Here is a 25,924-nt window from a genome sequence, read left to right as displayed (position 1 = left end):
TTGAGACCAGTGACTTAAATATTTACAACTTATCTGCACTTTCTCTTTTTTTTTTTTTTTTAAAAAAAAGAGATGGGGTTTCTCCATGTTGGCTAGACTGGTCTTGAACTCCTGACCTCAGGCGATCCGCTCACCTCGGCTTCCCAAAGTTCTGGGATTACAGGTGAGAGCCACCGCACCCAGCCTATCTGCACTTTCTAACACCATCTGTCTCTTAACAGATACATGTTCAATAAATGTTGGTGAAAACAATCAAACTCACACTTACCTTGAGAAGAATTGAGAAAGGCCTGTTTCATTATGAGAGAAGAAAAATAGCACAGAGGAGTCTAAGTTATGTTAAAGGTATGCAAAAACATTTTTTTTTTTTAAATTAAAGATATGGGGTCTCTCATCCAGGCTGGAGTGCAGTGGTGTGATCACAGCTCACTATGACATTGAACTCCCAGGCTCAAGCAGTCTTCTCACCTTGGCCTCCTTAGTAGCTAGAAATACAGTCGTGTGCCACCACACCTGGCTGATTTTTACTATTGAAACATTTTTATTTATTTTTATAAAAAGATTTGTTTTTTAAATGTATTTTTATTTATTGAATTTTTAAATTAAAAAATAGATCTTATTTTAAATATAGATGGGATTTCCTTATGTTGCCCAGGCTGGTCTCCAACTCCTGAGCTCAAGTTCAACCTGATCCGCCTGCCTCAACCTTCTGAAGTGCTGGGATTACAGCTGTGAGGCACTGCGCTTGGGGTTTAAACTTTTTTTTTCAGACAGGGTCTCATTCTGGATTGCAGTGGCACGATCTCGGCTCACTGCAGCCTCGACCTCCCCAACTCAAACGATTTTCCCACCTCAGCCAGGAACAGCTGGGACTCCAGGCTTGGGCCATCATGCCCAGTTAATCTTTTTTTTTTTTTTTTAATGAGATGGAGTTTCTCTCTTTTTGCCCAGGGTGGAGTGTAACAGCTCACTGTAACCTTCTACTCCCGGGTTGAAGCGATTCTCCTGCCTCAGCCTTCCCAGTAGCTGGGATTATAGACGTGTGCCATCATGCCCGCCTGGGGGGATCCTAGCTGGGATTATAGGCCTGAACTACCGCACCCAGCCACCCTGTTAATTTTTTAAATTTTTTGTAGACGGTGGCTCACGCCTGTAATGCCAGCACTTTGGGAGGCCGAGGCGGGTGGATCACGAGGTCAAGAGATCAAGACCACCCTGGTCAACATGGTGAAACCCCATCTCTACTAAAAATACAAAAAATTAGCTGGGCATGGTGGCACGTGCCTGTAATCCCAGCTACTCAGGAGGCTGAGGCAGGAGAATTGCGTGAACCCAGGAGGCAGAGGTTGCGGTGAGCCGAGATCGCGCCATTGCACTCCAGCCTGGGTAACAAGAGCGAAACTCCGTCTCAAAAAAAAAAAAAAAAAAAAAAAAAATTTTTTTTTGTAGAGACAGCCTCTTGCTGTATTGCCCCGGCTGATCTCAAATTCAGAGCAACGCCAGCAGCCAGGCAGGCATTCGAAATTTATCAGGCTCAGAGGGACCTGAGTATGGGACTCCAGTTAACACCATCTCATGTGGGGGTGGGGTGAGAGTGGGGTATGTGTGACGGAGTGGCAATTGTTTAAAGGCATTTTGTTCTTTTCTTCTCTGTACCTGCATCACCCTTTATCTTCGTGTTCCTAGAATTTGTGATAGAAAGAACAATGTGTAGCCAATGGATAGCTTATGGGTTTTTTTAGTGTAAATTCTTGGTATACAGTTTAGCAGAAGCCTCTTCTTTTTTCCTGCAAAAATTCACCCGTGGGCGGGCGCGGTGGCTCACGCCTGTAATCCCAGCACTTTGAGAGGCCCAGGTAGGCGGATCACCTGAGGTCAGGAGTTCGAGACCAGTCTGACCAATATGGTGAAAACCCGTCTCAACTAAAAATACAAAAAATAGCTGGATGTGATGGCAGATGCCTGTAACCCCAGCTACTTGGAGGCTGATGCAGTAGAACTCCTTCAACCCGGGAGGCGGAGGTTGCAGTGAGCCGAGATGGCGCCATTGCACTTCAGCCTGGGCAACAAGAGCGAAATTCCCTCTCAAAAAAAAAAAAAAAAAAAAAAAAAAAAATCGTGGCTAACACGGTGAAACCCCGTCTCTATTAAAAGTACAAAAAAAAAAAAAAATTAGCCGGGAGTGGTGGCAGGTGCCTGTAGTCCCAGCTATTGGGGAGGCTGAGGGAGGAGAATTGCTTGAACCCGGGAGGCGGAGGTTGCAGTGAGCCGAGATCGTGCCAGTGTACTCCAGCCTGGTGACAGAGCGAGGCTCCGTCTAAAAACAACAACAATAACAAAAACAAATTCACTTGTAACCGCTACAAGTAAGTGTTATGCCTCATGCCTGTAATCCAAGCCTCGGGTTCCACAAGACAAAGAACTCACTTGAAACTGCTGCTTATCGGATCATATATTAAGGACAACTTGAATCGATGCTCCCAAGTTGCATGCTCCCAGGTTGCATTCATCAAACTTGGCCCACATAAATTCTCTGCTTAGGTTAACTTAGCCTCAGTTTTTCCTTTAGGTTGACAGTTATTTCTAAAGTTGTACAAATGGGTTTAGCTTGTATTAAAGTAAGGTGTGAGAAGGGCAAATGAAGCCAGAGGCTCCCAGCACAATCTTGCAGCCTTCAGAGACTTCCAAAGGATCAACATTAACTCCTATATTTAGCAAGAGTGCAGCTCTTTAAGATTCACAGAGTATTAAATCTGTTGCTTGGAATTCCAGAAAGAGGGGAGGAAGCGCCCAAATAAAGATAAAAAGATAAAAGCGATCAGCCTAAAATCGGGAGCGCAAGGGAGAAGCTTGAAGCTATGGACTCTGAAGTAGGCGTTTCCCGCTCTAGGGCTGCCCAGGTCTGCCGACCAAGCAGTCCGCAGCTTGGCTCCCGTGCCACATGGCGCTGGGAAGGCGTCCTCCCAGCGCCAGGGAGAAAGAGGCGGAGCCCGGCCTCAATCCCGCCGGTGTCGTCATGGGAGTTGTAGTTTTCCTCGCAGGCGTACAGGGCATGAACTCTCCGGCTTTTGCCCGGTAAATAGAATCTCTTTCATATAAGGCATTCAAATAATAGACACAGCATAGAGAGCTTCAAGAGAAGATGAGAAGGGGAAAGGGCAAAGCCAGGAAGGCAAACCTAAAGATTATGGGTGGGGCAGAGAAAGTGGGTCACACTCAGTACGCGTGCGCACACCAGACGCTGCGGGTAGGCGGGGACGGAAAGGCGGTGCCGAGAGCTGTGTTGTCCCCGGAAGTGCCTGCCCTCCTCGCGGGTCTGCGCGGACGCGGCCTCCTTACCTCATTTGTCCTCGCCCCTCCCCGTCCTTCTACGCGTTTGGTTCCCGGTTGGTGCTTCCTGTTTGCAACCGCTACAGTGAGTATGTGAGTGACCGACCCCGAGCCGCCCGCGGCCTGGGACCCCTGCCTACCCTCCATTTCGCCCGCCAGGCTGTGGAACTAGCACGTGCCCCCTCGCCGGCCTCGGCGTCTCCCGTCCGCCCCTGACTCGTGGCGGGGCGCAATTCTTGGCCCCTAAGCTGCGCGCCGCCCCACGCAGCCGGGCTGCCGGTCTCGGGGTCCGCGTCTCTCTGGCCCTCCAGGATCTAAGGCCGTGGTTCAGGAGCTGCTGGGCGTCCAGGGCCTAGGTGCGGGTGGCCTGTCTGCCCTTTTTACATCCCCGCATGGCCCCCCTGTCTTGTAGGGAGGCCAGTCAGTGAAGCGCGGAGGTCCCGGCGCGCCGAGAGGGAGTCCAGTCTTTGAGGACCGACTAGTCCTGGGCCACCTCTCGCCTCTGCTGTCAGAAGCAGCAGCTGCAGCCGTGGAATCCAGTATTTCGGGAGCTGTGTCCCTTTCCTCATGTAAAACAAGGAGACTTGGACTGTGTTTACTAAGGCGCTCCTTATCCCTCTCATTCTGTGAGCGGACAGTTGCCTGCAACTTTTGGGAAGCGGCCGGTGCTGTGGAAAAGCTGTGGCTGGGAGTCAGGAGGCCTGGGTTCTAGCCGTGGCTCCAGCACTGACTCGCTGGCGACTCCAGAAAACTCTAATTGAGGCTGAATTTACGATTATTTCAGATTACACGGTTGAAGTAGGGGCTTCATTAGGACCTTTTTAGCTCAGTGAATAAGATTCTCTGAGCCCGTTTCTCCAAGTATAAAACGAGAGCGTTCAATTTGATGACTTTTCAGGTCCCCTCAAAAGCTCTTGACTTTGTGAGGGCTTATTTTTCTTTATTTAAATTTTTTTTTCCTAGGACTGTTAGAGAAATGACTTTGTGTTTTGAATGCTTAGGCAATCACATACAAAGACTTTTAAATGGATTGTGTGTATATTTAGGAAAGTATTATGCTTTGGAGACAGTTTAGCATTGCTACTTTCTTTTTTTTTTAATAATTTTTTTTTTTTTTTTAAATAAAGACGGGGTTTCACCATGTTGGTCGGGCTGGTCTTGAACTCCTGACCTCAGGTGATCCGCCCGCCTTGGCCTCCAAAGTGCTTGGATTACAGGCGTGAGCCACCACGCCCGGCCAGCATTGCTACTTTCAAGAGCATCTGAGAATGAGGAATAAACTCAGGAAGGATTGCAACTGAGGATGATATTAATATGATAATTACCGGGTAAGAGACTGAATGGCCAAAAGAAAAGGGCTGAGGGAAAGATGAAGGAAATGTTTCCAGATAGGATTAGTTCTCCTAAAAATCATGTATATATCCCAAGAACAGCTGGGGCTTATGTGACTAAATTTAGCTTAATTTTTTCCCACCGAAATACTGTGCTCTGTCTTTTGTGACCTTTGTTTTACACATTTGGATTTTCCACCCCGGTCAGATTTGATTCAGAGTGGCCGTCGCATTTGAAAAATGGGCAGACATTTCAACCCCTTAGTCAATTGTGTTTCACCTGTCACTGTCAGGGCAGCTCACTAAGAGTAAGAAAGAAATTTTACGTCGAAAGTAAAGTGTGTATTCCTCACATTCCAATGCAATTTGGACTGAAAATGAGGCTGTGGATTTAAATTGGCCTGAGATGGATGCCTGTGTCATCAAGAAGGAACATCTAGGGAAGCTAAAGGTGTTTGGAAGTAAATAAGAGCAAAAGGTCAGAGTGACCAGTTGGTAGACTGAGAGCGGAAGGATTGATTAAAGATTATATTAAGTAAATTGTGAAAGCTTAAATAAGCCTTAAGTTGTCTAGTTTAAAACAGTTTAGTGAATGAATACTGCTCCCTCTTTTGAATGGGAAGAGCCTTTGCAGTTATTCTGTAGCTGGTTTATATTTGTTAAGCTATTTTAACTTGTAGATAAGTTTCATTTCCATTTCCATGATATTTAAGGATCTTATATAGGAAACATATTTTATGGTCATGGGATTGATAAAGTCTTTGAGTACTAACTTGGGAGATTCTTGGATGATAAACTGACAAATATGTTTTCCTTCCACCTAAAATGTCTTGTTAATAGTTTTTAAACTCTGCTGGGAGGTGAAATCGGTATTTGTGAGGTAAATTTAGGTGTTAGAACCAATGCAAATATCTCAATGAAGGAAGGATTTTTTTAAAAAAATCTTAATTTGAAGTTACTTATTTTGAGAATTTTATTTTGGGCTGGGTACAGCCACTCAAGCCTGTAATACCATCACTTTGGAATGCCAAGGCAGGTGGATCATGAAGTCAAGAGTTCCGAGACCAGCCTGGCCAACATGGTGAAACTCCAAGAATTCAAAAATTATCTGGGTGTGGGGGGGCGTGCCTGTAATCCCAGCTACTCGGGAGGCTGGGGCAGGAGAATTGCTTGAATTTGGGAGGCGGAGCTTGCAGTGAGAGGAGATTGCGCAGCTGCACTCCAGCCTGAGTAACAGAAAAAAAAAGAAGAAAATTAAAAAATTTTAGTGAACAGTTGGCCGAGAATCACAGAATTGTGAATCACTTCTAGCTGTGTCCTTAACCAGCTGCATAACCTTGGATAGGCCTCCTGTCTCTTTGTACTTCAGTTTCCTGGTGGATAGATTGAGGAGTCTGTGTGAGATAATCTGATTTTGTTATCTAGTTAGTATACTTGGGAATCATTCTGAGAAAGCCTTCTGAGTCCAGAATGTGTGTGTGTGTGTGTAAAAAACATATATATTGTCCTCTGAGAATACACTTTTTTAAAGTAAATTCATTTGAATGTAATTAAAGCAGTAACATAAACCAAAACAGCCTCAGGCAGACCTTAACCCTGGCATACATAAGCTACCTAAATAAGAGCACGTTACGCCAAGCACAATTTTCAAGTACAGACGGTACAAAATCCTCTTAAAGGCCATAGGGGCTAAATTGTTAAATTCATTTTTCTACATTTCAGGGAAAGAGATAAATCCTTAGACCTAAGGAAGTCAGTTTTTATTATGGTTCTGTAGTTTATTTTTGGCATGCATTCACAGGTGTGCCTATGGCTCTATTCTTAATCCTTTTCCTTTGGGATGGCTCCAAGAGTAGTACAAATTTGTAACTCTGTAATTTAGCTCTTTAATTTTTTCTGCGCTGCACTGGAATTGTGTTTTATCTTAAGTCCACACTGGATCCTCAGGATGGATCCAGCAAGGATTTTGAAAGAAGCATAATTCTTTTGACTTCTTTTAGAATTAATTTACCTATTAAATAAAAAGGAAAGGATTCGTCTTTTATTTGAATTCCTCTGAGGCTAACATTTCAATATAAACTGATAAATGCTGTGAGCATGATTCAGACAGCCACATTCAATTTATGTGACAGTAACAGCATAGGAAGGACAGTGCAACAAGGGCACGGGTACAGGATACCTCTGAGAAGAAAAGCATTACAGGTTGGTTTATTTATTCTGCAACACGAACAACTACAGTAGGAATGTAGTATGTTTTTGGCTCTTGTCCATTTGTTTCTTGGAATTAAGCTGGTTCTATTACCAGAACTACCATCACCGTACCCTGACATTTTGGGCAGAAATTTGGGAGACTAAGAAAACGACTATTTTAATGTGTATAGCTAGAAGTTGAAAAAAGAATACATTGGCATCGTTAATGCTCTCTGGGCTGTTCCTAATTTTGGACACACACTTATTTTTCTAGAGCTCTCATTTTAATCAGTAGTCCATCAGTATCTAATGGAAACATCTACTGTGTAGAGTTTTGGTTGCTGATGGTAAAATTTAAGACTTTGCAGGAGTTAAAAGACAACAGAAATTTATCTCATCATAATTTATGTATTTTAAGCACATACAAGATTTATCAGTACTGAAGAACAAATGTCCGATGGTGTAATTCATTTATTCATTTATGAATTCAACAAATGTTTGTAGATGGCTCCCAATATACCAGTTAACCTTGCTTGGCTTTGGTGATTCATTGTTTAGCAGAGTGCATATAGTTCCTGTCCTCCTGGGGTTTCTGACCTGTGTTTCTTGGAGATTCATATTGAATAAGTAATTAGAAATGCGATGAGTGTTTTGACATGTAAAGGGCTTGTGGAAGCCTATAAAAGGGGCACTTAATTTAGTCTGGTGGGGAGTGATTTTGAGCCGAGTTTAAAAGATGAAGGGTGAGGAAGATTTAATACGCTCACAGTAGATAGTATTTCACTTTAGGCATTTATTACCAAAGCTGGGAGTTTTGTCTCAATATTAGCTCATTATTAAGTTTGTATTTATGTACATATGTATAACTAGCACAGAGTTTTTAGATAGAGTCTGGCTCTGTTGCCCAGGGTGAAGTGCAGTGGTGTGATCTCGGCTCACTGCAGCCTCTGCCTTCTGGGTTCAGGCTATTCTTATGCCTCAGCCTCCTGAGTAGCTGGGATTATAGGCGTACATTACCATGCCCAGCTAATTTTTGTATTTTTAGCAGAGATGTGGTTTCACTATGTTGGCTAGGGTGGTCTTGAACTCCCGACCTCAAGTGATCCACCTGCTTTGGACTCCCAAAGTCCTGGGATTACAAGTATGAGCCGCTGCACCCGCCTGCCTTTGTTTTGTTTTTGTATTGGGCTCTTGATTTGTTACCCAGATTGGAGTATGGTGGCGTGACCATAACTCACTGTAACTTTGAACTCCTGAGCTCAAGGAGTTCTCCCACCTCAGTCTCTTGAGTAGCTAGGACTACAGGTTTGCACTACCATGCCTGGCTAAGTTTTTATTTTCTATTTTTGTGGAGATAGGGGTCTTACTGTGTTTCCTAGGCTGTTCTCAAACTTCTGACCTCAAAGTGATCCTCCTGCCTTGGCCTCCAAAAATGTTGGGATTATAGGAATAAGCCAGTGTGCCAGCTCAGGCATTTTTGCTAATTTTTTTGGCCAATGAACAGAGTGCATGAGATTAATTTGTTAATTGAGAATATACATTTACACCCAAACAGTAAATAAAATTGTTTCCTGTTATGGATTTTAGTCATAATTGAAATATTCCTGTATGAGAATATATACTTGAAAATATGGGCTATAGAACCAGAACCAAGGAAAAGATGAAGAATGGATGGGATAGTGAGAGCTGCTTTAAGTCTTGTGAGTTTTAACATTTTGGAAAGCAAGTGTTTTGTGTCCTGCAGTAGATCTCATCTAGTTTTTTATTTACAATATACCTGTGAAATACTAAATAATCATGTGTTACATAATAGCATTTTGGTTAAAGACGGACTGTATGACTGTGGTCCCATAGGATTTGTATGCTATTTTTACTGTATCTTTTGTATATTTAGATGCACAAATACCTTTGTTATAGTTACTTACAATATTTGATACAGTAACATGCTGTACTAGTTTGTATCCAAGGAGCAGTAGACAATACCAGATAGCCTAGTTGTGTAGTTGGCTACACCATCTAGGTTTGTGAAAATCATTTTATGAAGTTTGATGAAATCACTGAACAAAGCATTTCTAAGAATGTTGACTGTTTCCATCAATAACTATAACTCAATTTGTCAGTAGAAGTTCTCATTAGGGAGTGGTGGGACTTACAGGAGTGGGTCCTAATAGGACTTAGAAATCCTTGGAAGAAAAGGGATTTTAATGTCTGAGAATAGTGATGGCCTTCATATTAGCAGTTGTCACTAACGTGTGGTATTGTTCCCTAAACTGTCATGATCTGAACTTTTAAAATATATTCTGTGTACAACTTTCTCTTTTGCAGCATCAAGGTTACTGACTTTTGATGATGTTTGGTGGCTACGAGACTATAGAAGCATATGAAGATGCTCTTTATCGAGATGAGTCATCTAGTGAACTGAGTGTTGATAGTGAGGTGGAATTTCAGCTCTATAGCCGAATTCATTATGCCCAAGATCTTGATGATGTCATCAGGGAGGAAGAACATGAAGAAAAGAACCCTGGGAATTTGGAATCTTCGAGTAGTAAACCAAATCATAAGAAACTAATTGTCATTTCAGATAGTGAAGTCATCCAGCTGTCAGATGGATCAGAGGTCATCACTTTGTCTGATGAAGATAGTATTTATAGATGTAAAGGAAAGAATGTTAGAGTTCAAGCACAAGAAAATGCCCACAGTCCTTCTGCTTCTCTTCAGTGTAATGAGCTGGTTGATAACAAATGCAAGAGTGATATTGAGAAGCCTAAATCTGAAGAGCAATCAGGTATAATTCGAGAGGTCATGATTATAGAGGTCAGTTCAAGTGAAGAGGAAGAGAGCACTATTTCAGAAGGTGATGATGTGGAAAGCTGGATGCTACTGGGATGTGAAGTAGATGATAAAGATGATGATATCCTTCTCAACCTCGTGGGATGTGAAAACTCTGTTGCTGAAGGTTAGTATCACTGGCCATTTTGAAAGTAGTATCATCTTTCATAAGGAGACTGCTTTTCCTAGACAAAAGACCAAGAGGGTCTGCTCCATTTAATTCTTCACTTTTTGGTCTTGTTTTTTGGCTTGTTTCTCATGCAACTCTCTTACTGGTGGCTGTTCTAATGGTGGTCTGTCTGAATGTCAGAAAGAGTGTGTCAGAATACCAAAGACACTCTGCTTCTGCTGTAAGCAGATTCATAGCTGCCGCTTCCTGTTTGGCTAGAGCCAGTTCTGCACCTGAAATCTTACTCCCCCCACCCGCCCCGCTTGGTGCCACAGGTGAGTACTCCATTTACCTCTGACATTAGCCCTGTGCACTCATTTAGCCAACTCTGTTGAAACTGTCTCTTCCTATGGGATTTGCTTACCAAGGAGTTAGATGGCAAGCATGGGGAATGCCTGGCATACAGAATATATATAATTAGTGTTAGGATTAGGATTTTAGATACTCCAGAAAGACAGGAAAATAACGAAGACTTGTAAGTCTAGGGCAGGGTTATAGGAGAGAATGGAAATTTTGAGAGCTACATTGTCAAGGATTAAAACTTTGGTGTTAGTTTTATCTCTGTGACATGTAGTCCTCTAGTCTTAATGCTTACACCTTCAAGAAGTTCCTTTTTTCATTTCCCTGCCTTTATGCCTAATGCTCAGTCTCTTGCACTAGTTTCCTAAGTAGTCTTCTTTTCTATCTGCCCTATACATTTGTTAAAACTGGTATTGAAATGCTCTTTTACTCATAGTACTTTATTGCTGCTCCAAAAATGTTTAATGGCACCCCGCTTCCCCAGAAACAATGACATTGAATGTAGATCATGCTTGGAGCCCCTGGCATTGGCAAATTTTTTTAAAGAAGCCTGATAGAAAATATTTTATATTTTCTACTCAACTCAGCCCTTGTGGGAAAGCAGCCTTAGATAATACCTATAGAAATCAGGTGGCTGTTCTCAGTAAAGCCCTACTTAACAAAAATGGGTGGCTGGCTCAGGCTGTAGGTTGCTAACCCTGTGAACTTGACAGCAAAACAGAGAGAGAATAGTAGTTAGGACATAGAACGGAATCAAGTAAAGTTTTTCTGTTTAGGTAAGATCTGATGGTGGTTTTAGGTAGAAAGAAACTTGTGAAGGAGAGACTAAACTTGCTTGATGGATTGGGTTGGGGGCCAGGTTAGAGATTGGATCAGGTGTATGTGTTGTTGAATTATTCCTAAGAAGGAAGAGAGACACCAGGACACCAGTAATTGCTAAATCATCAAATATTTATAGAGGTAGAGAAGAAAGAATAAATTCAGATGGATTGAGGTATATGAGAGAACATATGAGGATATGTTTGATTTTCTTGGGAAAATGAAAGCAGAAGTAGGAGAGGGTGGGGGATAATTGGAAGCTTAGAATGTTTAATTTAAACATTTCCTAAGCTGTGGGAAATACTTTCAGGCGGTGGCTACCAGTATTTTAAAGGTGATAACCTGTTTAACTTCAAAACAACTTGTGGACCACCCATGATTGTAGTTACAGATTTTGTATTCAATTGAGAAAATGCGTATTAGAAAGAAGCTACTACTCTTCAGTGACTTTGCATTTTATGAACCACAACATTGATATGTGAGAAAGTGTTTATAATGCATTGATAGTGTTTATAATGCACAACATTGATATGTGAGAAATAGTGTTTATAATGCATTGCTCTTGGTACCCATTAAGGTTACTAATTCTACTGTTTCCCAGGAGGCTAAAAGTTCTTAAGTTGGAAATAATTGCACTCTAATGAATCAACAATAAGAGAATAAAAGATTGCTTAGAAGTAGTATTCAGTCAAAATTAAAATGGTATGAACTTGTAATGAACTCACTTTGAAGTATTCCATACATTTCCAGTAATACTTGTCAGCTCGGAGCAAGATGACAGAAGCAAAATGATCTAGGGTTAGATGTAAGATTATAGAAGGCCATAATAAGCATTCAGCTTATTCTTTCTCTAAATTACCTTTTTCCTGAGATCACACTTAGTTTCATTAGTCACTTTGTATTTGTGGTCATCAAATTGTCATCTCCTTAACTATTTTGTTGATTTCAAATTCCCTGTGTACACCTACTGATTATTTCCATTTGGGTATCTTACTGTTTCACATTTAACATACTGAAAAGAAAGGTTGATAAGTTGAAAAAAAGCTTATTATCTTTCCTTTGAAACAACTCCCTGCTGTTTTCTGTTTGCACTAGAGAATCTACAGACATGCTGAAGTTGATGGCACAACGTGGATAGGTTGGGAAAAACGTGAATTAGGTGCTGGCTTTAGTGAAGAAATTGAAATGTGCCATGTTTGGCAAATGATGGTGATGAGAAAGTAGAGAGAACCTCAGATTTGTTTTTTTGTTTTAGCCAAATAGAATTAAATTCTGCATTTTTGAAAATTAATTTACTTGACTCTTATAAACTCTTACAAATACTCAAATACTCTTTTATTTCCTTGATCCACTAATGCTATAATACTATTTCTTTTCAATTAATATAATCAGTACTGATTCCCATATAAATGTGCTGTTACTCTCTAATCATTATCCCTTTCATAAAAATATCTAGGGATAGATCAGTTCATCTAATCTTTAGAGAGAAGATTTTTTTTCTTTTCTGTGAAAGTGTAGAGAAAATCTCAAGTACTTTTGAAATGCCTGTCTTTTTTTGTTTTTGTTTTTGTTTTTTTTTTGAGACAGAGTCTTGCTCTATCGCCAGGCTGGAGTGCAGTGGCGCCATCCTGGGTCACTGCAACTTCCGTTTTCTGGTTTCAAGCAATTCTGCCTCAGCCTCCACTACAGGCACGCACCACCACACCCGGCTAATTTTTTGTATTTTTAGTAGAGACGGGATTTCACCATGTTGGCCAGGATGGTCTCTATCTCTTAACCTCGTGATCCACTCGCCTTGGCCTCTCAAAGTTCTGGGATTACAGGCGTGAGCCACTGCGCCTAGTACAAAATGCCTGTTGTTAAACAGCATCCATAACTATTTTGTGTTGTTTCCTTGACCTCACTCTGAAGAAAAAACCAAAATATCTCCCAGAATTAAGGCATATTGAAAACTGCAGTATAATAGAAAAGATTACAGGCTCCTTGAGGGTGGGTCTTTTCCATACTCATAAACCTACTTATAATATTTAGAATAATTTCTTGACACATATATTACCTCCTTTCTAATTAATTGCTAAATCATCAAATATTTATTGAGCATCTTCTCTATGTAGGGTATAAGTAGTACTGAAGTAGAACTGGTCTTACAGTGGTAAAAGACTTAAGTTTTAGGCTGAGCGCAGTGGCTCACCCCTGTAATCCCAGCACTTTGGGAGGCCCAGGTTGGTGGATCACCTGAGGTCAGGAGTCGAGACCAGGCTGGCCAACATGGCAAAACCCTGTCTCTACTAAAAATAAAAAAATTAACTGGGCATAACCTTGTCTCTACTAAAAATAAAAAAATTAGCTGGGCATGGTAGTGAGCGCCTGTAATCCCAACTACTTGGGAGGCTAAGGCAGGAGAACTGCTGGAACTGGGAGGTGGAGGTTGCAGTAAGCAGAGATCACGGCATTGCACTCCAGCCTGGGCAATGGAATGAGACTCTGTCTCAAAAAAAACAAAAGAGACGTAAGTTTTAGCCTTAAGTGCCATAGTGTTTCACTAAAGAGACAGAATATAAGAAGCCAAGTAATTTATGGAATTCTCTCTCTCTCTTTTTTTTTTTTTTTAGCAGTGGGATCATGTTCTTCAAATAGAGCAAGGCTAGTCTGGAACTCCTGGGCTCATGTGGTCCTCCCACCTTTGCCTTTCAGAGTAGCTGGGACTACAGGTGTGAACACAGCTGGGAAATCTCTTAACCATGGGAATTAAGTCTCAAAATTCTGGTGATATAAGTGGTTGAAACTTAAAACTTTAGAATTAGTGAATTTGAGATAGTTCATAAGCCTGTGAAAGACTGTATAAATACATACATATTTTACATTTACTGTTACTAAGTAACAGTACTCAAGTAAACTTGAGTACAGCACTACCTCTTTTTCTGTGGAAACTTCAGACTCTCCCCTCTTTAATTGCAGTGAGATATTATTATATTAAAAAGTATAATGGGCTTATTCATTTGTTTTGCTTTGCCAGATAATACACAACTTGGAGGCATTTTTTTCCTTTGTATTCTTCCTTTAAGTGTTCAGCAGTTTTCTGATTTTGTGAGCTTCCTGAGGCTCCATTGAGACCATATGTACGTGACACTTAACAGTCTGGCCTTCCTCAGTATGTATAGATATATGTTGGTGGCTTTGCCTGTAATAAGTTCATGCCAAAACATAGGCCTTCAGTTCCTATTACATATGGCTTTCAGCTCTCTACTCAGGGATGGAGGAGTTTATTTCTAAGGTCTGAGCCTCTTTTCCTTTCTTTTACTCTTTCCTAAGGCTTCTTTATAAAAACTATACATGTTCTATTGTTTGTTTTCCTTTTTGATTCCCACCCTTTACTTTCTTTTGTTACCCAGCAGGAGCGACTTGTAATTCTCATATATTAGAAAGGCAGACCTCCTGGTGGAAGAAAAGATGCACCCAAGGAAGTCAGCATGTTTAGTAATTTGTGTGGGGGATCTCAAGTTTGGAAAGGATTGTTACGTAAGATAAACCAAATGATGACATGTGACAATAATGACAGAATAATTAGCTACTTACTTTCCTGGTTAGAGAAGGGATATTGTTAGTTCTAGGAGTAACTGCTAGCTCTTTCTTGTACATTTTTTATTGTGGTAGTAGAAAAATATACGAAAATAAAATGTTACTTCAGTGTCCCATAAACTAACTTCAGCAGTTACAAATTTGTGACTAATCTTCCCTATCTGTAACTATGTGCCTCTGTGTTATTTTGAAGTTAATGAGACATCATTTCATTCATTCATATATATATATGTATGTTTGTGTATATACGTCGTGTGTGTGTGTATATACGCATTTGTATACAAAAATGTGCACACATATTTGTCCCTTAGAATCTATGGGGGATTGGTTCTAGGATTTCTCATGGATACCAAAATCTATGGATGCTCAAGTCCCTGATAAAAAATTGTAGAATATTTGCATATAACCTATGTACATCCTCCCATATACTTTAAATCTGAGATGTCCAATCTTTTGGCTTCCCTGGGCCACATTGGAAGAATTGTCTTGGACCATACATAAAAGACAATAATACTGACAGTAGCTGATGAGCTAAAAAAAAAATTACCAAAAAATCTCGTATTGTTTTAAGAAAGTTTACAAATTTGTGTTGGCCCACATTCAAAGCCTTCTTGACTGTGTGTTGGACAAGCTTGCTTTAAATCATCTCTAGACTACTTAAAATACCCAATACAATATAAATACCATGTAAATAACTGTTATACTATATATATATATATATATTTTTTTTTTTTTTTTTTTTTGAGATACAGTCTTGTTCTGTCGCCCAGGGTGGATTGCAGTGGCACAGTCTCGGCTCACTGCAACCTCTGCCACCTGGGTTCAAGCAATTCTTCCACCTCAGCTTCCCGAATAGGTGTGACTGAAGGCACCTCCCACAATGCCCGGCTAATTTTGTATTTTTATTTTTGTTTTTTTAAAATTTTAAAATTTTTATTTTTTTCCTGAGATGGAGTCTCGCTATGTCACCCAGCCTGGAGTGCAGTGGCGTGATCTCAGCTCACTGCAACCTCTGCCTCCCAGGTTCAAGTGAGTCTCCTGCTTCAGCCTTCCGAGTAGCTGGGATTAAGGTGTGCACCACCACGCCTGGCTAATTTTTGTATTTTTAGTAGAGTTGGGGTTTCACCATGTTGGCCAGGCTGGTCTTGAGTTCCTGGCCTCAGGTGATCCACCTGCCTTGGCCTCCCAAAGTGCTGGGATTAAAGGTGTGAGCCATCATGCCCGGCTGAAATGTAAAAATATATAAAAATATATTAAAAAAATATATTTTTAAATCAAAATATCATAGATAAATTCCCAGTAATTCTTTCATCATCACATACCCAACCAGTTCAGATTTCCTACATTGACTCCTAATTTTTTTTCCTTACAGATGATTTGCATTTGATCTGATCCATGTACTGTAATTGGTTGATAACTTAAGTGTCCTTTAATGTATAGGTTCCCCTTAATCTCTTCCTTTTTTAAATTTCTTGTAATTTGTTGTACTACTTAGATTCTTTGTCATCAAGAATTTCCTATGGTCTGAATTTTGTAGTATTGCTTAACATGTTCTACTGTCCTCTGTCTTCCTGTGAATTGGTAGTTAGATCTAGAAGCTTGATTGAATTCAGGTTTTCTCTCTGTTGTTACATCATCAGCTTGATGCACAGGTTCATTTGTCTCGCTTTGCTTTTCATACATTAGAATTATGTTTTAAAAATTTGATTTTATTTTATAATCAAGTAAAATGTTACAAGATTCCAAGTTCAAATCAGCAAAACATGATAAAATCTATTCAGAGAAGGCAAACCTTCTGTCCAGTCTCCATCGTGTTCCTGCCCTTCCCCTTATGAATAACCATTAAGAGAAAATTGTTGGTTTGTCCTTATATTTGCTTAATATATGTATATCTTTGTACACTCGTTCCCTCTTTCTTAATAAATAGTGGCATACTATCTACTCTTTTCTCTGACCTTATTTTTTTCTCTTAGCTGTATATCCTGGAGATCAATCCATAGTACTGTGTGAAGATATTTAATAATAATTCTCATTTCTAGGACTATGGACTATTTTTGTATCCTCTGCACTAATCTGAGCTGGGCACATTAGGCATGTAATAAATAGTTTTTGAAAGTGAATGAATAGTAATTTAAAATAGTTGATGAGTAATGTACTTTGTTACAGTCTTAAAATATGTTTTAAACTAATAAATAATAGTCTAATTCCTCTTTCAGAAGCATGCTCTGTTCTTATTCCTGGTTGTAATTTTTTTTTTTAATCATTTGGTAATTTTGAAATATTTAGGTTTAGCAAAAAACTAATAGGCTCAGGTTTTAAAAAGAAAATGTCTTCTGCAAAAGGAAGAACATGCTTTTTTTTTTTTTTTTTGAGATGGAGTCTTGTGCTGTTACCCAGGCTGTAGTGCAGTGGTGCGATCTCGGCTCACTGCAATCTCCACCTCCTGGGTTCAAGCAATTCTCTTGCCTCAGCCTCCTGAGTAGCTGGGACTACAGGTGTGCACCACTACACCCAGCTAATTTTTTTGTGTGTTTTTAGTAGAGACAGGGTTTCACCGTGTTGGCCAGGATGGTCTTGATCTCCTGACCTCATGATCTGCCCGACTCAGCCTCCCAAAGTGTTGGGATTACAGACGTGAGCCACCTTGCCTGGTGAATATGCTATTTTTAAGAGTTGATGAAGCCATATTAGTTCCTGGTTTATGACTTCTATGGTGTAGAATTCTGTGTTAATGTAGAGCTCCTTTGGTATGTATAATTTGGCACACAGCCCCTTTAGTTTGTCAGCATTTGGCACATAGGGTATACCTAACACATCATAGGTAAATTTATTTATTTATTTATTTTCCCTTAGGTACATTTAATTGCAGTTCTGCCTTTGTGTATAGACTTCTTTACATAGTATTATTTAAAGTGAAATAATGGCTTGATTAAGGTAAATGGCTTTTGAAATAGAAGTGAAATTATGACTTCAGCTTATGGCAGAAGATCTTAACTATTTTTTGTTAAATCTCTTTTTCTCTCAAAACTGTACACACAGAAGTTTTGGATATAATTTCAAAGGATGAAGAACTCATCTAGAGGCCATTACTGAATTCCTGGCATTTATTAGGCACTCAACCAAGACTAGATATCCAATTAAAATTTGAATAGAGTGTTACCTATTTGAATTTTAGGTTTTCTAATATATCATTTTATTTGATTTGGGTCTTTACATACACATTTTTTTGTTTGTTTTTATTTTCCTGTGTGGATTAATTTCTATCTTGCCTGGCTGATGTGTCTATTCATCTTTCAGGTCTCAGTTTAAAAGGTCACTTCTGAATGAAGTGTAATGATTATAGGTTCTCAATTAGTGGTTGTTACTGGGTCTAATATAGCTGTGCAGTTGGCTAGCCTTAACTTTGGGTAACTTAATTTCTTTATTGGTTAAAAAATGCATTTTATTTTATTAAAGTTATAAAGAAAAATGAGATATTGGGTAGGCTTAATGTCATAGGAAAATGCTTTGATAAAAATTTTCATAGTTACATGATAGGTTCATGATCATTGTGGTAAACATGGGCTTACAGCTTTCATTTTGTTTTTTTTTGTTTTTTTTTTCCCCCAGACAGGGCGTCTCTCTCTGCCCTGCCCCGCTCCAATCTCTCTCTGTCTGGTCTCCCTCTCGCTCAGGCAGGAGTACAGTATTGCAATCATGGCTTACTGCAGACTTGGACCTCCCGGGCTGAGGTGATCCTCCTACTTGAGCCTCCCAGGTAGCTGGGACTATAGGTGTGGGCCACCAGGCCCTGCTAATTTTTTGTATGGAGTTAGATGGAGTTTCACCATGTTGCCCATGTTCACCATATTGGTCGTGTCGCCATGTTGCCCATGTTGATGGTCTTAAACTCTTGGCTCAAGTGAGCCGCCTGCCTCAGCCTCCCAAAGTGCTGGGATTTACAGGTGTGGGCCACCGTCCCTGGCCCAGCTTGATTTTTGTTTTTTTGTTTTGTTTTGTAGAGACGGTGTCTCGCCATGTTGTCTAGGCTTATCCTGAACTCCTGAGCTCAAGCTCCTACCTTTGCCTCCCAACGTGTTGTGCTTACAGGCATGAGCCACTGAGCCTGGCTCCAAGTTGCTTTTGAACAACATGTCTCTAGTATGGTGCTATCTTTAAAGAAATTTAATTTGGTGGCATTTTATGATCTGCTAGTTTATGATGTTAAACTTAATTCTGAAAACTTAAAATCTTACCAGATATTACTTATACTGGGTGCTTACAATGTACAAGCCACTGTACCATTAAGGTACTGGGATTCAAAAATTGCCATGTACTTTTTTTTACCTTTAGAAATCTTAAAATGCATGACAGTATGGAAAGTTCATTGTAAAACCAGAGTTAAATGCATTTCTACAAAAATATGAGATGCCCTAGCAGAATACATAAACATTCCAGGTGAATGTAGTAGATTTTTTTTTTAAAAAGATTAAAAAGTGGATAGGCAAAGTACAAGTCTGAGTTGAAAAGGAAGCCTTTGAATTGAGTTTTGAAAAATGGGTAGGACCTAAAGATCAGGTTAAATGTAGCTAAAAATAGAAGGTAAAGCCCTTAGTAGAAACTTAAGGCTGTATATACCATTTATGTTTATATGTGGCTGGATATGATTAAATGTTTTAATAGTGTATCTTTTTAGAATCCACTTCTGCCTAAATGAGAAAGGATTATGGATGTTTTGTCTATGTTCAGAGTACTGTTGGAAGATTTCTTAGTCATAATTTTATTCCATTGCTTTCTGCCTTTTTTTTGCATACATATCTCCTTTTTCTTTTCTTTTAAAGTATAATTGGACCAGAGGTTAGTCACAGGATATGACCAGCTGTTAAAAGTATGTTTTGTGCAGGGCTGTTCAAAGAACATGTCTTAAGATACAACTTTCGCTCCTCATAGTTCGTGTTCTTCCTTATAATCTTTTAACATAGGAAAGGACCATTATTTTGTTAGTTTGGAAACAATACATCAAACTGCCTTCAGTAACTTCTCAGATCATTAAGGTGGTGCTTTTCCCCTCTTTTGCATTAATCGTCTTAATTTCAATAAAGATAGTTTCTTGAGACATTTTGTACCCTGACAGGCCATAAGAGTGTATTTCCATGTGATACACTTCTCATTAATGTATAGTTTAATTTCTGCCTTATAATTAAAAAATGGCCACATGCTAGAATTTCAGTCATCAAGAGCATCAAGGAGTTCATTCTCTCTCTGATGTTTTCAGCTTTTGTAAGACTGCACTGCACAATTCCTAAAACTGCTTTTGAACCGTGTCTTTAGTTGTAGCATGTTACCTTACACTTAACTATTGTTAAGGGCATCTTTTTATTTAATTTCTAATTAGCGTAATGACTTGAGCTATGTTATTCAGTGTTCCATGGTCAAGTGAAGTTGTCATAGGGAGAGAAGAAATAAAAATGTTCAGTTTCAGCTTTACTTGTGAATGGAGTGAAGTTTGAAGAAAGCTTTTTATGGACATTGTTCAGCAGACTGAAAATCTCATTAGAAACCCCAGAAATCCCATGCAGCCTTGGGTTGGATTTTAATAACATTTTGGAATATTGATATTGTATGTCACTAATTTCTGTGATTTCACTGTAGATCAGCAACTTAGAGATGCAGTCTTCCAAAGTTTATTTGTGACTTTTAATCCAAATTCATTTACAGTAGTTTTCTTTTCAACAGTGTTAAGTACCCAGGGAGAGAATTAAATTTTACTTTTAAAAAATACATTTCTTTTAGTAACTGATTTGGTTTTCATGTAAGATACACAAAATTCATTGGAAACTGCTTAAAAAGAAATACCATGATATGTATTTATTGAATTAATGACTTAGTTTAGTTGCCATTAAAATGTTGCTTACCTTACTTACAGGTTTGTATTTTTTTTTTTTTTTTTTTTTTTAGAATGGAAAAGCATAAAATTAGATGGGCAGCATTTTCTTCCTTGTCAGAAGAGCTTGAATCCTCATGTGTTTTTAAGTGAAGAGTGTTTCTATATAATTTTTTTGTAGCTTTTGTTTATTATAAAAATGATCTATTGCCTGTAGTGACCACTTCTCTAAGAAGATAAGTATAATTTATATAGACAGTGTATTTTTATGGTCAGAAAGTAAATTTGATGTGAGCTATATATGATTAGACAGTAAAACTTTTTTCCAAAGAAGTACAGAATGGAGAACATTTAATTGTTATTTCTCCTTCTTAGAGTAGAGGCTATTCAGATAATTCATATTCTGTGAGTAGGCGATCCTGTTTTTAAGACTTTACTAAATTTAATTTCAAAGTAATTTATTAATCTCTTATAAATGCTCCTTGTGGTTAAGACTTATTAATGAAGCAAAAATATTGACTTAATGGAAGTTTTTCAGCCTAACGTTTTAAATCGCTTCATTATTATTTATCTTTGTTTTGTTATAAATTACAGATACTGGCATGGTTAACCTTTTGGAATTCTGAGTTATTTGCTGGATTGTTGTTGATTCTGTAAATAAAGAATAAATAAATATTTTAATTGGGCATCCACCATGTATTATGTCACATTTTCTTTTTAAATCATATGCTTAAGAATACCTAAAGAAATATATTTGACTTGCTTTTCAGTTTGAATCTTGATCTAACAGCATTCGTTCTGGATGGAGATGTAATTCTAGAGATAAAAATTATGTCTGTAGTATAGATTTAGATTCTAAATATAACAGTTACTTTAAAGTGGCTCTTGTCTGCTAAATATATAGCTTTTATTTCTATAACAAATTCTTACCTTAGAATTCCAACTTTTGTCAGTTTTGAAAATTAGTTTATGGGGGACTTGAGAATATCTGTTCTTATTCTCGTGTTTTGCAAACACATTTAAAGGGAAGACAGCATAACTCTGTGATGGTGAAAATCATTTGACCTTCCCCTTCCTCAATTTTGCTTAAATATACAGTTATAACTGCCTCAGTGTGAGAGAATAGATGTTAAGTAGCTTATGAGGTATTTATTAAGGGAAAATATTTTTATTGGCAGTTCCCTTAAGTCATATTTATTTTGTAACTAAATAGTGCTTGCAACAGAATTATCTGTTCTAGGGAGGGAAAGCTCCAGCTCTTGAAAACTTTTTAGTACTTTTTCCATAGTTGTAGTGAATGAGAAATTCTAAAGATAGGAAATAGACTGGTTATGACTAATAAATGAGATTGCTAATGTAATCCAAATTAATTTCACTAAAGAAAGGAGATTTTCTTTAAAGGGAAGATGTACAACCACAATCAATCCTGTAAGTTAGACCTTAATCCTGCACTAGCCAGTTTTTAGTATTAAATGGTCTGATTTAAACATAAATGAACTTTTGTCAATGGTTTTATTTAGAAATAGCATCATTTCCTACTTTTAAGGAGGATTTTAATTGTTAATAAAAATTTGTCTTGATAAGAACTTGAAAGACAACCTTACTCCCATATAATTGAGTATTTTGCTCCTCATTTAACACCTCAGCCCTTTTGGTTTGCTGAAAAAATGATAAAACTTTGTGGGAAATTAAATGTAACTTAAATATTGCTATAAATGTGTTCTGTAATCATACTTTAGGCTGGTATTTTTGGTTCTTGTATGAATGAAACGCTTCCTTAAAGGTTCAAAATATTCAATTTAAAAAGTTTCTCGATAGATGAGTGGTAGAGATCCATCAGGTACTTGGTTGTGGAATATTTGTGTTCTTAATACCATGACATTTTAAGGTTGTATTAATCTCTCTATTTTTCTGTTTGAGACGATTCGGTTTGGGAAGTTTTCTCTATTATCAGATTTAACAGAAGAAATGTAAGTGGTTGAACCATAGGTCATCTAATTTTCAAACCATGTTGGTTATTAAACTGACTTTTGTATGTAGTTCTTTACTGGGTAGTCAGAGGAGTTCAACTCGATTGTGATTCAACTCTGATTGTGCCACCAGTTAGGTTAACATCAGCAGTGAAGAGCCTTCATTTTGTCAAATTTTTAAATGACGTTAAGATTATTTAAACATAGAAGGAGATAAGTTTGTGAAGCAAATTTCTAAAGCAGTATTAAGCAAAGGGAATCTTTTCTTTTTCTTCTTTTAGATATATCACATATATATGTACATTTTGATTAAAAGGAAAAAAATTTAATCTTCATAGTATAATGTGGGTACTTATTTCTTATTTTTAGATATTGTTAAAACTAACGAAGTTTGTTCGGAAATCTCAAAAGATCTTTAGTAATGTACCTGCAACCTCAGCAGTCCCTTTTTATCCATACAGATTTTTCTGCCTATTGTGGCCGTTTGCTCTAATTTAAATTTCCCATGGCTTTCGATTGCAGACTTGGTTTTCTGCAAGAGTGCCCATGCTTACATGGTCATATATTCTTGGTGACTTTTCCACTTTTTCTTTTTTGTTATTTTGTTGATTGCTAAAGGAAAAGAGGATTTAAAAAAAAATTGTTTCTTTGTTTTGATCTTTCTTCCTTAGCCCATCTATTTGTGTGTTGTTTTGTTTTGCAGATTGGAAAGAATTGTTGTGTGGTACTTAGATCCATGGGGACTAGAAGGAGAAAACTAATTTTGTTCCTGGTTTTGTTTTCTTAATAACAGAAGCAATTTAATTTTTGAGCCATTGAGAAGCTCAAAAGATATGTTAGTGTTATGCATGAAATTGATGGAAAATTATTAATCCTCAAAATTTCTATTCATGGTCACTTTACTGCTGGAATAAAAATGTTATTGTGTAACCAAGTTAATACTAGAAATACTAATTAACAGTAAGTGGTACTGTTATAAATCTTTAAATATTATTGTATATTGAAAAATTGTTTACAAGAAATCAGTTGTAGTCTCATAGTGTGATTTCTCTTACATTCAATTTTGTTGTCCACAATGTGTATATATTCATATAAGCATTTGAACATGTGTTTCTGGACACATTTTAACTGTGACCAGATCTTAAGAGTTTGCGTTTTCTTGGCAAAACTTTCGTATTTTCAAATGTGAGGAATTTCGTTTTATGAAGTAACTTGGTACTGCTGAATGTTAAGTTCTTGAAGTGCTATGGCAATTTAGTTACTGTTAGAAGTCAAAAGTAGAGGCCTCGTCCCAAAGTCTCCCCAAAATATTTTTTCATTAATATTTAGAGATTTTAAAATATCAAACTATTGCGATCAAAGCTATTTCAATTTTGTGAGACTGGAATCATACATTAATATATTTAACTGAATTTTGTATTTGCTAAATTAACATAAAATAATAAAGAGATCCTTTTTACCATTTAAAAAATTCTAATAATTTCCTAATCAATCAGGAAAAATGATGTTATGATATGCTGTTAATAGGCTAAAAACTTAGTAATGTTGATAAATAGGGAAAAGATTAATTTTGATAATTCATAATTTTAGATTTTTTTTCCTTTGATTGGTTGTACCTTATGGTTGTGAGGTGTCTAAAATACTCTTTCTGGGTATCTGTTAAGTACTTCGGGAATTGGGGTAAGGGCAAGCCTTTTTTCTGTGTCTGTAATTTACAGGTTTTTTCTTGTGGATGTCGCGTTCTTAGAATATGAAACTGATTTATAGAATTCGTAATTACCAATAAATAAATAGCATCATTGAATTATGTTTTATTTTTGCTATTATTTTCTAGTTATTGTGCTTCACTTTTTGATTTCTATCAAATGACATCTCAAAAAGCAATTTCATTTAAATCACTGAGTTTCAAACTAAGAAGAAAATGTATCCTGATAGTTTAATTAGCTGTTGTTTGTCCATGCCAATTAAAATAATCTTTTGAATTTCTAGTCTTTGATTATAGTTATATAGGCTTCATGAGTTTGTAAAATTATTCCCCCTTTTAAAGTATTTTAAAAGGTCTATTGTAATTTTACACTTGATATTCATATGTAATTATTGAGAAACATGAATAACCTAAAATACATTTCTAGTATTCAGCACATTAAATCAAGGTATAATCTGTGATATAAAAAGTGGTCCAACACAAGTATACAGCTCTAAAAATAACAAGGAATTAAGTCTGTTAGCATGTTTACTAGCAAATGTTCTTAAAAAATGTTATTAATTCTTAAAACTCAGTGCTTGGGTTTTATTGTGTGTGACCTTTCTAGGAGAACACTGTAGAGCCGAACTTGAAATTTATTAAGGAAAGAACAAACTGGTGAAGTGCTTTTATGCTGTTAAAAAACTTCACAGACGATTGTCAGACAACTTTTTTTTAAAGGTCATGATTGCTTGATGCCTTTTCCAGTCTTTATTTGAAACTCTCATTTTGTAGGATTTCTTTTTTGTTCTCCCTTTCTCTTTATTCTTTTGGCAGTGGGTGGAAGATTCTTTTAAAACTGAATGGCTAAACTTGTATGGTAACTATTGAAGTATGATGGAAATACTTTTATTCATGATTTTTTTAGGCCAAAAAATGCTGTGAAGGTAAGCCAATGATGGTAAAATTACGTTGTGTTGCGTAGAAACTGTTTTAACCTTAACGTTTTCTGTTCAGAAAAGTTGGCTCTGAATTAGGGTTTTAAATTGGGATTGTTTGTGAAATATTTTCTAATTCTCTTATTGCTGGTTGCCTTTATGTCTCCGTGTTCTAGTAGATAGTAGTTCCTGAAAAATAATTTTCTGTGTATGAGAGAAAATAGGAGGTGAAAAAACATGAGAATTGGAAAAGAAAACCCGCTACCCAAAATGCTACCACCTAACAGGTGGAAATATCTATGCCATTATAGATTTTCAAAACAGAGTGCTTGAACTCTCTTTTTCTAAGAGTTTCCTTCAAATTTAACAGATTTCACAAAATTTTGTTATGGTAAATATTAAAATTTTAACTCTTATTTTTATCCTAAATTTAAGCTTTTACAAATTAATAAAAGAGTGCCTCGAGGCTAATTGCTAATGTTCCATTAAGTTATGTGTTCAGTTAAGTAATTTTTAAATTATGATATTTTGATTTAATTAATATATAAACTAAAATTTATAAAAGGCTTATAAGATTACAGAAATTAAATTATGTAAAATTAATTTTGACATTTTGTGGCAGAGTCAGTTTAGAAGTAAAATATGCCTTAGTGTGTAATAATTTTATTTCTTGTAAGGACGTCTATTGGCTTTCAGTATTCAGAAGATTTAGACTTTTTAATTTTAAATGTTGATGTAAATTATACTTTCTTTAAATTGGAAGAACTTAAGGGAAATACATAAAACATGCTAATGATTGGCTTACATACGGTTTCAGTGATTAGACTTTGTGAAATAAGAGTAAGGCTGAACATTTTATTTTGGGATAGCATGAGGAGAAATGCCAGATATAGTATGCATCTAAAGTAAAATAAATAAATAA

The 25,924-nt window shown here is 37.5% G+C and overlaps 1 protein-coding gene across 7 annotated transcripts in view; it reads left to right on the top strand.

The window, feature by feature from the left end:
• ZCCHC7 (zinc finger CCHC-type containing 7) overlaps positions 1 to 25,924 on the top strand; it is a 268,540-nt gene that overhangs the window by 39,205 nt on the left and 203,411 nt on the right. For 2 of the 7 annotated variants that reach the window (XM_012463396.2, XM_012463391.2), the window contains exons 1-2: positions 3,327 to 3,415; positions 9,177 to 9,807. In XM_012463396.2, coding sequence (XP_012318819.1) covers positions 9,198 to 9,807 — 610 coding nt within the window. In that variant the 5' untranslated portion in view covers positions 3,327 to 3,415; positions 9,177 to 9,197. Of the gene's footprint in view, positions 1 to 3,326; positions 3,687 to 3,896; positions 4,129 to 4,182; positions 4,659 to 9,176; positions 9,808 to 25,924 lie in introns of those variants that run through there. The other 5 variants (XM_012463394.3, XM_012463395.2, XM_064379942.1 and 2 more) reach the window with 5 other exon arrangements.

The sequence above is a fragment of the Aotus nancymaae genome, unplaced genomic scaffold (genome assembly GCF_030222135.1).
Source record: "Aotus nancymaae isolate 86718 unplaced genomic scaffold, 86718_ANA_hifiasm-v0.15.2.pri h1tg000003l, whole genome shotgun sequence".
NCBI classification, from domain to species: Eukaryota; Metazoa; Chordata; class Mammalia; order Primates; family Aotidae; genus Aotus; species Aotus nancymaae.
Note: the sequence above shows the minus strand (reverse complement) of the source record. Positions and strands in the feature narration are given on the sequence as shown.